Source organism: Colius striatus, chromosome 9, assembly GCF_028858725.1.
Source record: "Colius striatus isolate bColStr4 chromosome 9, bColStr4.1.hap1, whole genome shotgun sequence".
In the NCBI taxonomy this organism is placed as follows: domain Eukaryota; kingdom Metazoa; phylum Chordata; class Aves; order Coliiformes; family Coliidae; genus Colius; species Colius striatus.
In genome coordinates this window covers 9776508-9790132 of record NC_084767.1, presented here as the reverse complement: position 1 = coordinate 9790132, position 13625 = coordinate 9776508, and the positions used below count along the sequence as shown (strand labels likewise).

Genomic DNA, 13625 nt, shown 5'->3' with positions numbered 1-13625 from the left:
CCATGGCCACAAAATACCTCAAGTAGTACTCTACTGAAATTTGACTGTTGTGATACCTTCCTACATATTCCCTATTCTGCACTTGCATGAGGAGGAAAATGGGAAGGATATAGCTGCCATTTCTCTGAAGATATGTAGTACCAACTGAAGTACACCAAGTATTTCCCCTGCATTCCTTTAGGCTCCCAAGTTTCATTTGCAATAATTGCTTCAAATGATGCACTATGGACACAGCTGAGCATTGCCCTTAATGAAGTCATAAAAATCTCCTAGCAAGCACTATGAGATGTTTTGCCTTCTTTAGACCTTAGAGACTAATTTTTAAAGCAAGATACAGATAAAGCCATAGCATTGCAGAAAATTATTTCTTATGTATACAATATCCTGTTACATTCATTTAACCTTTACTCCTGACCAAGCTTATTTTCTTAGTTGCCCTCTTTTGCAATGTTACATTGTACCTTTTCATGAAATGTGAGTACCCATGAGATAGAACGAACATTTGAAGATATCATTGGTGCTTGGCTTCTTTGTCTCATTTTATTTGCTACCAAGACAACTTTAACAAGTTACTATTCCATTCCCTACTGTACACCACAATCAAAGCATCACTATCAGTACCGTTCTAATCTTATTCTCTCGTAAGTAACCTATGCACCTCTGGACAGTTCTAAGCTCTTAGAATATACTGTAGTATCACAGATGGCTCAAAAATGTGTGGGAAAGAATAAGAGGGAAAAGGTAGCATCTTCACATTACATTATTTTCATCTTTTTCTATGTCACAGACAATTTCTTCTTCTTGTGTTTCCATGAACTTGAGATTTCATATAAGGTTTCTGAAAGTATGCACAGAAATGGGAATATTACTACTTGAAATCTGTGCCTAGGACCAAGTTTGGTGTAGCTGACATTTGCAACAGACAAGACCATCTGCAGGTCAAATGTGATGTGTTACTAGGGAAATAGAACAGGTTTTTGAAAAGAAGCTGGGGCTTGATCTGTAATTTAAGGTTGAAAGCACCAGCTTGTCAATGAAAGGGCACACTCACAGACTACAAATCAGACATCAATAGTATGACCTTATAAAGATACATAATCTGAAATTTTTAAATAATTCCTCATATTTTGATGCCCAGAAATACATGTTGATGTCCACAGACACAAAACATACCTGCAGAAAATGATGTGCTATGCCTGAGAGCTCAGAGGAAGGAAAGAAGATGCTAACATCTACCTACATCCCATTATCCCCAGATTCTTCCTTGACCAAAGTATTTGCAGGTTCTGGAAACCTATTTCCAGGTTTCCAGACTTCAAGAAGTCTATCCTCAGAAGCACTAACTTTAGGAAAAGCTATCTCTAAAAATTAAAAGAATTCAATAGTAATAGCCATAGAGAATCAACTGATACATGAAACAGAGATGTAACGTCGTCTCTGCAAAATAATGATTAATCAAATGATTAGAAGAACAATCTTTGAAAAGTCTCTTAAAAGGAGGAATCCTTACTTTGCACACACACACTGATACTTGTACTAGTGAATTTGTAACATTCTCAATCTTCACCATAAGAGATGAACTAACATCCAACGATCTGAAAACACTTCACTCTCCACTTCATATGTTTACTTTCAAACATCATCAAAGTTAGAATATGGATATTCCAATCCTAACTGAGCTAAAATGACTTCATGCAATGCTGAAACCGGGAAGCATTCTGTCTGTATCTTTAAACAAAAGAGGAAACTTCACCAATTACAGAATAAAAACTCATGGTTTACGTGAAACAGAACGGGATAACTACCTTTCTCAAGGCTTGGGCAGTAAAGTAAGTCAAAGCTTCTACCCCCTCCAGCCAGCTTTAAAACAAGAGATTGAAAAGCTAGATTTTTAACTTTTGGTAAACTTGTACTGCATGTAACAGATTAGGAAGTAAGATATCACTCAGAAGACAAAATGAAATTGAAACAATAAAGTGCTTCTAGCACTGACTAGGCTGTTTCATATGACATGTAGCTTTATAAATCATCTTTTCCTGACTGAATTAATATTCAACACAAGTCTGATTATGATTGCTATCATTAAAAATCACTGGGAAATTACTACTGACTTAAACACCAAGTACCAAGTTTAGAAAAATAGTTGTTAGAAGACACCAGCAAGTATTTCAAGCTGCAAAATAATTCCTTAATAATATTTTAAAGCTAAACCTCCTGAGTATTTGGACAACAAAGGGTGAAATAAGAGCTACAGAACTCACATCCCAAAGCTCTGCAAACTAGTTCAGTTTCAACATCCTGAGAAATCCAATCACTTGAGTTTTCTTCAAAGCTCCTAAAATTTACTTCTCTGATATTTCTCTGATGTTATCTTCATTTTTCTGGCATGTTATGGACAAGTCACATCCACCTACCAGAGCTGAAGTCTAAAATATTACAGTAGAAATCTCTTCCAAATAAGCACAGAAAAATCTATTGTCCATTGTGGAAGCTCCTGTGACTGACATGGAGTTTTTGATGGATGGGGTTTTTTGTTACTCCATGCTAAGTGTCAGAAAATCATGGCAGAGACTTTTTTTACTGACTTCCACATGTAACATAAGCCATAGCAAAAGGAATACAAACACAAAAAACAGAGGAGATGTCAAGCCAAATAAATACAATGAGTTCATAATAAAGAATGTATGAAGCATCAGTATTGCAGTTACCCAATAAAATCTTCTGCTTCCTACTTTATGGGAAACATTGATAGTTTCCTATTTTAATGGAGAGCTACATACCAGTTATTGGATATTAATGATCTTAGTAGCTCCTTCTTTTCTAGTTCTCTTAAAAAAACCCAGATTCCTAAGTGTTAGAATAATTCTGATTGATCTGTATGGGAAAGTTTGATCCTAGTTTGAGTTGTTAACATATCTCCAAAAGGCTGATATTATAGACTTCACTTTTCAAATGAAAATGGTGGAATCTCTCTTTCGCATTACCTGAAGGAAATCAAGAATTAAACATTCAGCTCCCACAGGAGGCTTCAGTTCATTAGAGTCACTGAAAGATTCAAGCATCTGTGTTTTGGTTCTTTCACTACATTCACCGAATTAGCTAAATCTATACTCTCTCGACCTTTTCAGCTTAGGCATCAAATTTTATTTGACAACTTAGTCTTGTAATAAAGGGTAATTACAAAAGAAACACAAAGGATAATTTTCCAAAGAGGAAAAAGAAAAATCTCACAAATCAAAGCCACGAAAAAAAATATCCCCAAACTAGCTTGCTTACAAGCACACACCAACCTGCAACAAAATGGCAGTTTTATGTTGGCTTTTCATTAAGTTGTTGATGGATTCAAAGAGTCTCCTCATAGATTCTTCAAATTCAGTTTGTTCTTTGCCTTCATATAATCTGTTAAGAGATGTATTGAGTTATCCTTTCAGAATCAGGAAGTTGCTTAGTCCTATACATAACAAATTTAACATGACCTTAAAAATACATTTTATAAGTTGATCCAACATTATGCACATAGGTACTTCACCAGTAGGTTCTATCTGCTACTCACTATATTGTATTGAAATTCTTCAGCTTGAACATAACATAATCCTTTTCATCTTTTATTAAAAGCCTCTAAAGAATGACACTTCCCAGATGTGAGCTTAGAAAAAAAGTCATTTCACTTTCAAAGTGCCTTACATATAAAATAAAGATCTGATTTTTTTTCCCTCCCTCCACTACAATTGAGCTATCTGTGATATTTTTCACACACTAAAACTGTTTCTTTCTGTTGCTGTTATCACCACTTTTTCAAGTAGCTATTTTTAAGGTCTCCCTTAACCGGCCTGCTTTCTGAAAAGTCCTTGTGCTTCAAAGTAAAAAAATGCATTTACTTTAAGTTCACACCATTATTTCTTCATTCTTTGTCCTAAAGTTTGAATCATATAGATTATCTCTCTTGTACTGTTCATTCTAGCTATTCATACTAAGTACTGCTTGCATGAACAGTAAAATCACTGGTAACATGTTAAATTAGTTGCCTGAAACAGCTTTCAAAAGTTGAAATAAAACAAGGTCACAGTCTGAAATATGTGCAGGATATTGTGAACTACATGTTGTACCTCCCATTTACTGCCTTCTCTATCAGAAGAGAAAAACCTCTCTTTTTAAAGTCATGTATTTCAGTGCCATGTGCTTCACTTTGCAATTTGAAACTTAAATCCTTAAGAGGACTAAAGGCAAATCTAGAGCTTCTGCCTAGAGCAAGGAAAAACCAAATCTGCTATTCACATAGTGTCTGGCAAGAAGTTCTGAGGGAAGGAAAACATTGAGAAATACACTATTCAGGCTCCTGGCCTCTGCATTGTTTAGGTGTAGATTCGATTTAGGCCAATTACTGAAAATGAACCCCAAGATCCAAAATATCACTTGTAGAGGAAAAAAATTATCTTCACCTGATCTAAGTAGACCTGCTTTTGTCTTTTAGTATAAGCACACTTGTAGAAAAGCCATCTTATTATCAAGTGGTATTTTAGGACCTTGGTTTTGGGTAAATGATTTAACATTTTTTTGTAACATACTGTAGACTGTGGCAAGTAGAGGCTATTCAGAATCATTTTTCAATGGGAATGAAGCTGGTGCAAGCTGCAACAATGTTACTGTCGGTGTGTTTACTAAAGTTACTTTGCTAATACACTGATATAGGATTTTTGACTATACAACACTGCTGCAAAAGTAAATGAAGTTTCTCAAACCTTTTCTTTATGCAGGTGGAAATCTGAAGCTCTTTGCTAAAACCATGGGGCAAGGAGAGAGGCAGGATTTACACTAGGCCGAATGATAATTCTACCTCCTGACTCATCATCTAACTTCCATTTAGACATAACTTTCTGTGTTAATTAACATCACTTGTTCTGAAAGTGAATTTTGAAAGATGACTAATTATTGCTTGCAAACAACTGCACCACAACAGTGTACATGGATTTCACCCCCAAAACCAGCCTTAGGCCTATGAGAGGAGGAAAGCAAATATTTCATGTTTTCAGAGTCTGTATTATGTGAACCTTTGGTTAATAGATACCACCTTTCTACAAGACATAATCCCTGAATAAACAGCTGCAAGACATACCCTTCAGCTAACTGGAGTGAAAAAATCCTTTCTTTCATTACATCTCTATGGCTTCAACAGGGTCAAATAAACACAAATTAAAGTAGAATTTGGATATCTTCAATGCATCTGCCTGACAACGAGACAAAAAAAGTCTTCCATTTTATGTCTAACATTAGAAGTCATTATTCATCTCTTTCCTACACACTTTTCATTTTGTAATGTCTCTTACTTTTCAACAAGGCATTTTACTTTCTTAAGCAGCCCATCAAATTAATGAGAATGATCTAAAGATTTGTCTCATCTCTATTCATTAAAAATATTTATCTCCAATAAAGCTAAAAACCCTTTGAAGCGAAGTGCTTTAATTGTAATTCTTAACATTTCTCATGGAAAGAAAATATATTAATCCACTTTTCCCATATTTTCTTTTTCATGAGGCATCTGACAATTGGGAACTGACTGCAACAACTGAGATCATCACAGCTAGAGATGGATATACAGTATCAGATGATACTGTTCACTGTTTGGTTACTTTTGCCAGAGGCTATTGTTTGCAACCATTAACTATAAAAATAGTTGTTCAGCTGAATTTAGAGTTTCAGATCTCCAGCAAAGCCTTTTTAGGGAAAACTAAAAGGACTAGATATGTAAAGCCACTTGAATGTGCAGCATATTGCTTTTTAACTACTAGGTATACTGTATTCTCATGAGCACCATCAACTCCTTCCTTATGCAGCTTTTCACCTTGTTTATCTGTATCCATACATAAAAAGTAAATTCCAAGAGACACAAATATTTCTAAAGGAGTAGTTACCAGTAGCAAATAATTTCTGAATGTACTCAACCAAATATGCTTAGTCTTATAAAACTATAAACCTACTTGGATTTGGGGAAAAAATGGACAGTGGAATATAGAACAGATAAAAATTGTATGAAAAGTCCTGCTGAGCTAAAGACAGAACAACCAGAACATCTTTCTGTTCTGTTGATTGCTGACCACAAATGTAACATCCAACCACTAGATCTACCTATAGTCCTGAGTACTACTGCCTATCTTCTGCCACTGCATTTCTTCAGCCATGTAGCAGACATAGAACAGAACAAATATTAGGGGAAATCCAGCTAAGGATAAGATGAAGCAGAAAAGGAGAGGCAACTAAGGATGTGGATGGGGTCTATGCATTATAGTGAGAGTACTTAAAGGCTAGGGGAGGATGTGGGGGACACATTTATGTAGTGTAGGTTTTTCTTTGAGTTTTCACCTCCTTCATTCGTCCCACTTCCCTTTTCCCTAAATCAGAATGTTACTTCCAAATATTATGCCTCATCTTTTTGGCTGAGCTATTCATACTTAGTCCATTGAGTCTTTCCTCTAAATTCCTTAACAAGGAATATGAAACTGTAAATTCAGTTGGACAATGATTATTGAAAATCACCTTTTTCTACACACAATCTAAGTTGCTTAACACCATGATCTCAAGGACAAGCATCCAGTTTCAAGCCATCTGTCACAATGTTTGCCCACCCATTGGGTCTTATGCCTAACCACCTGACATAAAGAATAATTACCCTTTGAAATGAACTGTTACTAAATATATCTAGTATTTTTAATTAATTTATTTGCACTGTGACTCAGAAAAGAGACTTTTGTAGATTCCCTTCTCCAAAAAAACCTCTCTCAGCAATGTCTGTACTTTAGGCCAGTTGCCAGCTTTTACATTTTATTTGTAGAAATAAAAAATACAGTTCCATTCTGGAAAAAAAAAAAAAAAAGATGTTGCTGTTTCTCAGGTCTACTTCTATTTCTGACATTAGGCTGAGAGATAAATGGCAATAGCCTGGGTACTTACTGGGAAAATAAAGTCCTTGATCTAACAATGAACTTGAAAACATATTCCAGCGCTTTCAGAGTTCTGAGGATAGGTTCACATTGCTCCCCTCGGCTGGAAGTATCCAAGTAAGTCTTGAGAACAGTCATTAATTTCCTGAAGTAAAAAAAAAAAAAGAATATGTTTTAAAAATAACCTTTTTAAAATTAACTTCCCTAATTTGTTTGGCTACTGTAAATAAACATTTCTGCTTAGTCAAGCATGCACAACAGAATGTACTGCTTGTAGTTTTGCATTTAGGTTGCAGAAATTCCAGCAGTAAACACAAACAAGGAGCAAATTCTTAACTGCATAAGCAGGAAAGCAATCTGAAATCTCACAACAGCAGCAGAACTTCACACAAACCTGGAAACATTTTTAAAGAAGTTTACAATATACATGCACAAGGTAACATGAAATGTTGCTTCTACTACATTAAGCAGTGAATAAACAGCACTGCATGCTCTAAATGAACTGCTTGTAAACAGTACAATATTCTGGTTCACAGCAATATCTGCTTAAAGTACTTATTTTATTTAAACACTTTCCTGCTTTGTATCCAAAGGCAATTCTTTGCTAAATATCCAACCTTCTAAACAAGTGCAAAAGCTCACCTAAAACTAAGTCCCTTAATCTACAGTTTCACTTTAAGCAATTACTCTAATATCAGTGATGTAAACTTGATCTTAATATAGCCATAAGAACTAAAACAAGGGCTGGAGTTTTGGGTATTTTTCCTTAGATCACTACAAAAATGGAAACCTACTCTCTCTTACACTACACAAACAAAAACAACCAACAAAAAACCAACAAAAACTAAACTAACAGTTGCATGTTGATGAAACTTAAGTTCACCAACTTAACAGATGAAGCATTAGTGATCACTTTGATATTTGGAACATAGTTGTATGCAAATAACAGCTCCAGAACATACACAGTGTATACATCTCTCTCTCTGTCACTAACAGGCATCAGCCTCACTGCATTAGTCTAACTCACCTTTCAGGACCAAAATACACTTTGAGCCTCTCAGCTTTCCCAGCACTACATCCATGGTGTGCTTCCATTTACTCTCTTCTACAGTTTCTCTGTATTCACAGAGAACCTATATACAGAAGTAGTCCACTCAAGGTGCCTCAGCTGTCAATGTTAAGTCCTCTAAGAACTCTATAAAAGCTAGGTACAAGTTAGGTTACTAGCTAGTTCAGCTAGGAACTGAACAAATACCTAACAGTTTGGCCAAAACACCACATATGGTCTTAATATGTCTGGGATATGATATCTCCTTCCTAACTGTGAGTTATACCACATACAGCTGTGTGTTTCACAAATGATTCTTGAAACAGCCAGCGTGCATTTTCCATGGTGTGCATGGAACCAATAATGTCAAGAAAACATCCATGATTTGGGGAACAATTATAAACATTATTTTGCCTCTGTGCCTTTGATTAAGTCATCAGAAACTCCCAGTCAAGTAATTCTTAGAAACATTTTCAGCAAATGAGGCTGTGCTGAGAGGTTCTGTATTCAACATTCTCTTCTTTCTCAATAATATACACCATTAAATTTCATGTTTGTTACATAGAGAGTGCAGGAGCATTAACAGCACCTGCCTGGACACTTTCCTATGTAACCTGACTGAGAGAAACCTGTTTTAGCAGGGGGTTGGACTGGCTGGTCTCTGGAGGTTCCTTCCAATCCCGGTTATTCTGTGATTCTGTAAAGTATCTTGAGCTTCAGCTTTCTGAGTCCAATACTGATAACTTCAACTTCCCTAGAACCTGAGAAAGGTTTGATTGTGAACTACTGCCTTTTAATACTAGCAAACTCCTGTTCTAACGCATCATCTATGTGACATTGCCTGTCGAGTTGTAACTGATGCAAATTCAGCACAGGACACTACAAGATATCCTCAACCATTCCAAACCTTCTGCTAAGGTCTTCCATCTATTATTCATACCCCAAATTAAAGTTCTGCTTCGATTTGCCACCTCATTAAGCTGCCAGAACAAAGCTTCTGGTAGATAAAAAAATACATCTATCCTGTTACAGCATTTTCCCAAGATCAGCACTAACTGAAGATGTTATCCTTCTTCATAATTCAAAGCAATTTTATCCTGCCATTATTTGCAAAACTCATTTTTAAATGAAGTAGGAAACCAGTATTACATTTACTGTAAAATATATCTCCACAATTTTATGCTCTTCTATCAATCCATGTCTTCCCATTTCAGCATCATCTAGAAGCTCCAAAAATAAAATAAAATAAATCAAAGCCACCAAAAGTCTGTCCACTTGCCCACTGGCACAGCCATGTAACAAACACTGAGGCTCCAGTTCACTGCAGCCCACATAACAAATACCAAAATTCCATTTCACTGCACTGAAGCCCTCTTGGTGCAACATCAGCCTGTGAACTGCATGTGAAGACTTGACAGTTCCCAAGCAATTCTTTTCCCCATGAGTATGTTTGCTGTAAAAAAACACGTGGAAACCTATATAAATGGGTTGAGGACATCCTCAAGTACTCACTTAAAGCACTTCAGGTCACAGCCAGGAATATAACAGGACAGGCTTTACAGAACATATCTTTTGACAAATTTGACAGGATGTAGGTAAAATGCTGAGACACAGCAAAATCCAGACAAGAGAAAATGAACACCAAAGAATCATTTAACTCTAAATCAATTACTATTTGTCAATTGACTCCAGTCACATGTGTCTCTCATAGGCAGCAAACAAATAAACAAACAGCAGCATCATAACAACAGTCACCATTAATTACATCAGAAAAGTCACAAACAGGATTTACTTTATTTAATGTGATAGTGGAGGTTTAGGAAAAAAAGAGAACACAAACTTACTTGTATGCCAGCGTTGCACTAAAATGCTGTTGGATATAGGCTTCCAAAACAGTGTTAAAGTGTTGAAACTTCCTGTCTGCAATGAGTCCTATGATGTATATCTAACCAGACAGGGATATAATTAGCATTTTTTATTCAAACACATTTCAAATTTCACTATTAGCCTTCTGAAAAATTTTTGATAATGTACTAATTGAGAGTTTTTAAAGAAATTTGATTTCATTTGTTCTATAAGATTTTTAGATGAATTCCCTGAAATAAACAACTTGATAGCTCATTATTTTGGCAAGTAAAATCCTTGGTGCTGATTCTTACCAGTGCATCAAAGACAAGGATGTCATACTCATTACTGTGGGAATGTTCCATCATGATGTTAAAAAGGGCATCCAGAGTATCCTGGAGAAACTATAGAGCAGCATGAAATTAGAATATAGCAATCAACTCAACTCTCACAAGTCAGTTTTCTGAAAGCAGGCTTGGTTTCTTTTCAAGTTAGAATTTCAAGGCCTTCATCACAAATTCAGAAAATGTTTCTGAGGGTGTAGGCTTTAGTTTCTTTAATTTTAAGAGCTTACATCCTCAGACACATGAGCAATCAATAATACATGTTTAGCTCAAAGCTTATGGAAAAGCTAAAAATACTGTATAAGTGATATAACTGTCTAAACCTGCATTCCTAGTTCCTTAGTGACGCAGATTAGTAGATGCTATTTTCATACATGCACAATGATTAAAAACACACTTCAGAGTTCTGTGGTCTGATTCAAGGTGTTTAAAGTTCTCTCTTTCCTCCTTCTCTCCAGAGAGGTACCTGATACTTATATTTAAAGAGGAATACAAATGTAATAGTGTGTGCCGCTTTCTGAAACTTTTTCTTAAAAGCACCTTGAATACTGTGTCCAGTTTTGGGCCCTCTCTACAAGAAGGACACTGAGGTGCTGGAGAAGATCCAGAGGCAGGCTACCAAGCTGGTAAAGGATTGGGATGAGGAACAGTTGAGGGATCTGGGGCTATTCAGCCTGGAGAAAATAAGGCTTGAGGGAGACCTTCTCACTCTCTAAAACTACCTGAAAGGAAGCTGTAGCGAGGTGGGGGTCAGTCTGTTCTCCCTTGTAACAAGCAATAGAACAAGACAAAACAGCCTCAAGTTGTGCCAGGCTGGATGTGAGCAGGAATTTCTTTGCTGACAGGGCTGTCAGGCATTGGAATGGGCTGTCCAGGGAGGTGCTGGAGTCACCATCTCTGGAAGGGTGCCAGAGGCAGGTGAGTGTTGCACTGAGGGAAACAGTCTGGTGGTTGATAGGGCTGGGACAAAGGCTGCACTTCATGAACTTAAAGGTCTCTTCCAGCTGAGACAATACTATAATTCTATGATTTTATTCATATTACACTAATTCAGTTAACAAAGCCATTTATTAGGTAGATAATACACTTATTTTTAATATATAAATTAATATTAAGGAACACAAAGGAAGCAGTAGGAATTGTTATGTTCCAGACAGACAAAAGCAAACAGTTGAATGAGACTGTGGAAACCATTTTTCTATTAATGCCTCTGTATCCAATCAAGGTTTTAAATATAATTTTCTGTGCATGCTCAAAATTGAAGTTTGCCTGTGATATACATGTAAGCACCTGACCAAAGCAGCAATGACTGTAAATAATATTCTTGGTACTGAATTCTCCATTCATGCACTAAACTTCCAGCAAAATAAAACCATGGAAAGCAGAAAAGTATCCTAATAAGTCAATTACCAGTGAAAGCAGGCAGATATGACATACAAACCTGCAGTCTAACTGCAGCCAACACCAGAGATGTTTGGGAGCAAAAAATAGAGAAAAAAAAAGACAACTAATACCATGAAGAATCCTGTCCAGGTACCTGGGTCTTTGATCCTTCTAATGAAGAGCTTTGCTCATGTTTTTGGCAAACTGTCCCTAACAGAGACATTATACTGAATGACACTCATAAGTGGAAGTATAATTCATAGGTTTCCTTAAATTCCTCTGTTTATTTTAACTGACCCTCCAGTTTCTCTTTCTTTTTGGATCTGTGTAGCATTCTTTCTGCCACGGTGTGAAGAGGCATGAACTACGGTTAGAATATCTACATAAAGATATACCTTCACAACTTCCTCTCCATCTACAATCTTCAGTTTTTCCAGGTTCTCCTGGAGCAGCTCTGGCTTCATACGCCACTTCAAGAGACCCAGTAAGCCCACTGATTTAAAAATAAATGGACAGACATGAAAATTTAAAATGTGATTTATCATTTATGCAAACACCTAAAACTTCTAAGTGTTTAGAACACACATACCATTCTGAGTTAACTTTGTAGAACAAACAAGAGTTGAAATACAAAAAGCATCTCGTGAGCTTACTGAAAGCCCCCCTACAATACTTGAGTTCCTGAGGATGGTTGCTCCTTTATTTTCCAGGTGTTGACGAGTAGAAGGCAATGTCAAATAAGTACTTGCATCCTCCATTTTTTTACTGTCCCCCTGAAAAACAACATGCTATTTATTACATATTTCATACCACTGGATTTAAAATTAGACTTAATACTAAAAGTAAAGAACAAGTTATGATGCTATGGGATTACATGCATGCACTAAAGAACACTCAGGTCCCAGTATGGCTCATATAGGCAAACCGAGAGTCAATATTAGTCAGCAAGAAAGGCTGCAATGAATATGCAGGCAAAATGCTACAATGAAATTATAAAGATATGTGTTTTAAGGTGCAGTAAGGAAGCATGAGGGGTGAGATCAGCAGAGTAAACATAAGAGATGTTTTCTCATTAAAATGTCAGTATCTGCAGAACACAAGAGACTGTTGGGCATCACCTTGAAGACTGCACACAGGATACACACAGTGTAGTTACATTGTCTGTGCACGAGCTAAAGATACAAAATGTGGCTGAAAAGAGAAAGAATAGCAGCACTATTTTGCAAGGACCATTTTAACTTACTACCTGGACCTTTAACATAAAAGATCAGGACAAGATAAGATCCTATTTTACATAGGAGAATACGCTGCAGTAACTGACATGGATAGGATGTAATTTGTGCTTCTCAGTAGAATAGACAGTAAGAAAACCAGATTACCAATAAGTATTTTTATCTCCTCTGTTTTATCAAGTTGCATGACACAACCACCACAGATGTCTTTTTTTTAGTCTCATCTTTGATTCACACCCAACAGGAGAGCAGTGTTTAGATAAAGACAATAAAAATCACACTCCTCACTCTTTAGAGGATGTAATTTTTCTTTAACAAAACTACTCAAGAAAATTTCCCAAGTTTATGAGCTGTGTCACTTAAAGCTACACCATGATAGATCTGACTCAACTGCAGCCCCTTAGTCTACAATAGTGCATGAACAAGGAGTTACACAACCCATAATCTAGCATTATTTTCTAAAGTACTGGGTTTGTATCTGATTCAGTGGCTGTATGTGTGCAGTCTTTACTTCCTTACCAAACAAGAAGTAAGGTTGAAAATAGACTACAAGAGCTAGATAGACAGACAGCTTTACTAACTTTTCTGACTCTATCAAGCTCACCAGATAAATTTCTCAGAATTTCTGGAAACAGAAGAGAATCTTGCCTTCCTCTTTTTGTGACAAGTTAGACAATGGGGACAAGACTTTTAATGTTGATCCAAAAGTCGCCCCAAAAGATTCAATGAAATGAAAATAAAGTACACTATTTAAATTTAAGCAGTTTTCAAGTTGAGAGGCCAGATGTACAACTATTTAAAACACTAACAGCTTAAAATTAATGTTTTTAATAGTAGA

General features: G+C 36.2%; 1 protein-coding gene across 1 annotated transcript in view; it reads right to left on the bottom strand.

Moving 5' to 3' along the window:
- The window catches only part of DOCK2 (dedicator of cytokinesis 2), a 167752-nt gene that overhangs the window by 128255 nt on the left and 25872 nt on the right, over positions 1-13625 (bottom strand). The window contains exons 18-23 of the mRNA XM_062003141.1: positions 12145-12328; positions 11951-12048; positions 10143-10232; positions 9828-9928; positions 6946-7080; positions 3291-3399 (exon numbers count right to left, since the gene is read on the bottom strand). Coding sequence (XP_061859125.1) covers positions 3291-3399; positions 6946-7080; positions 9828-9928; positions 10143-10232; positions 11951-12048; positions 12145-12328 — 717 coding nt within the window. The remainder of the gene's footprint in view (positions 1-3290; positions 3400-6945; positions 7081-9827; positions 9929-10142; positions 10233-11950; positions 12049-12144; positions 12329-13625) is intronic.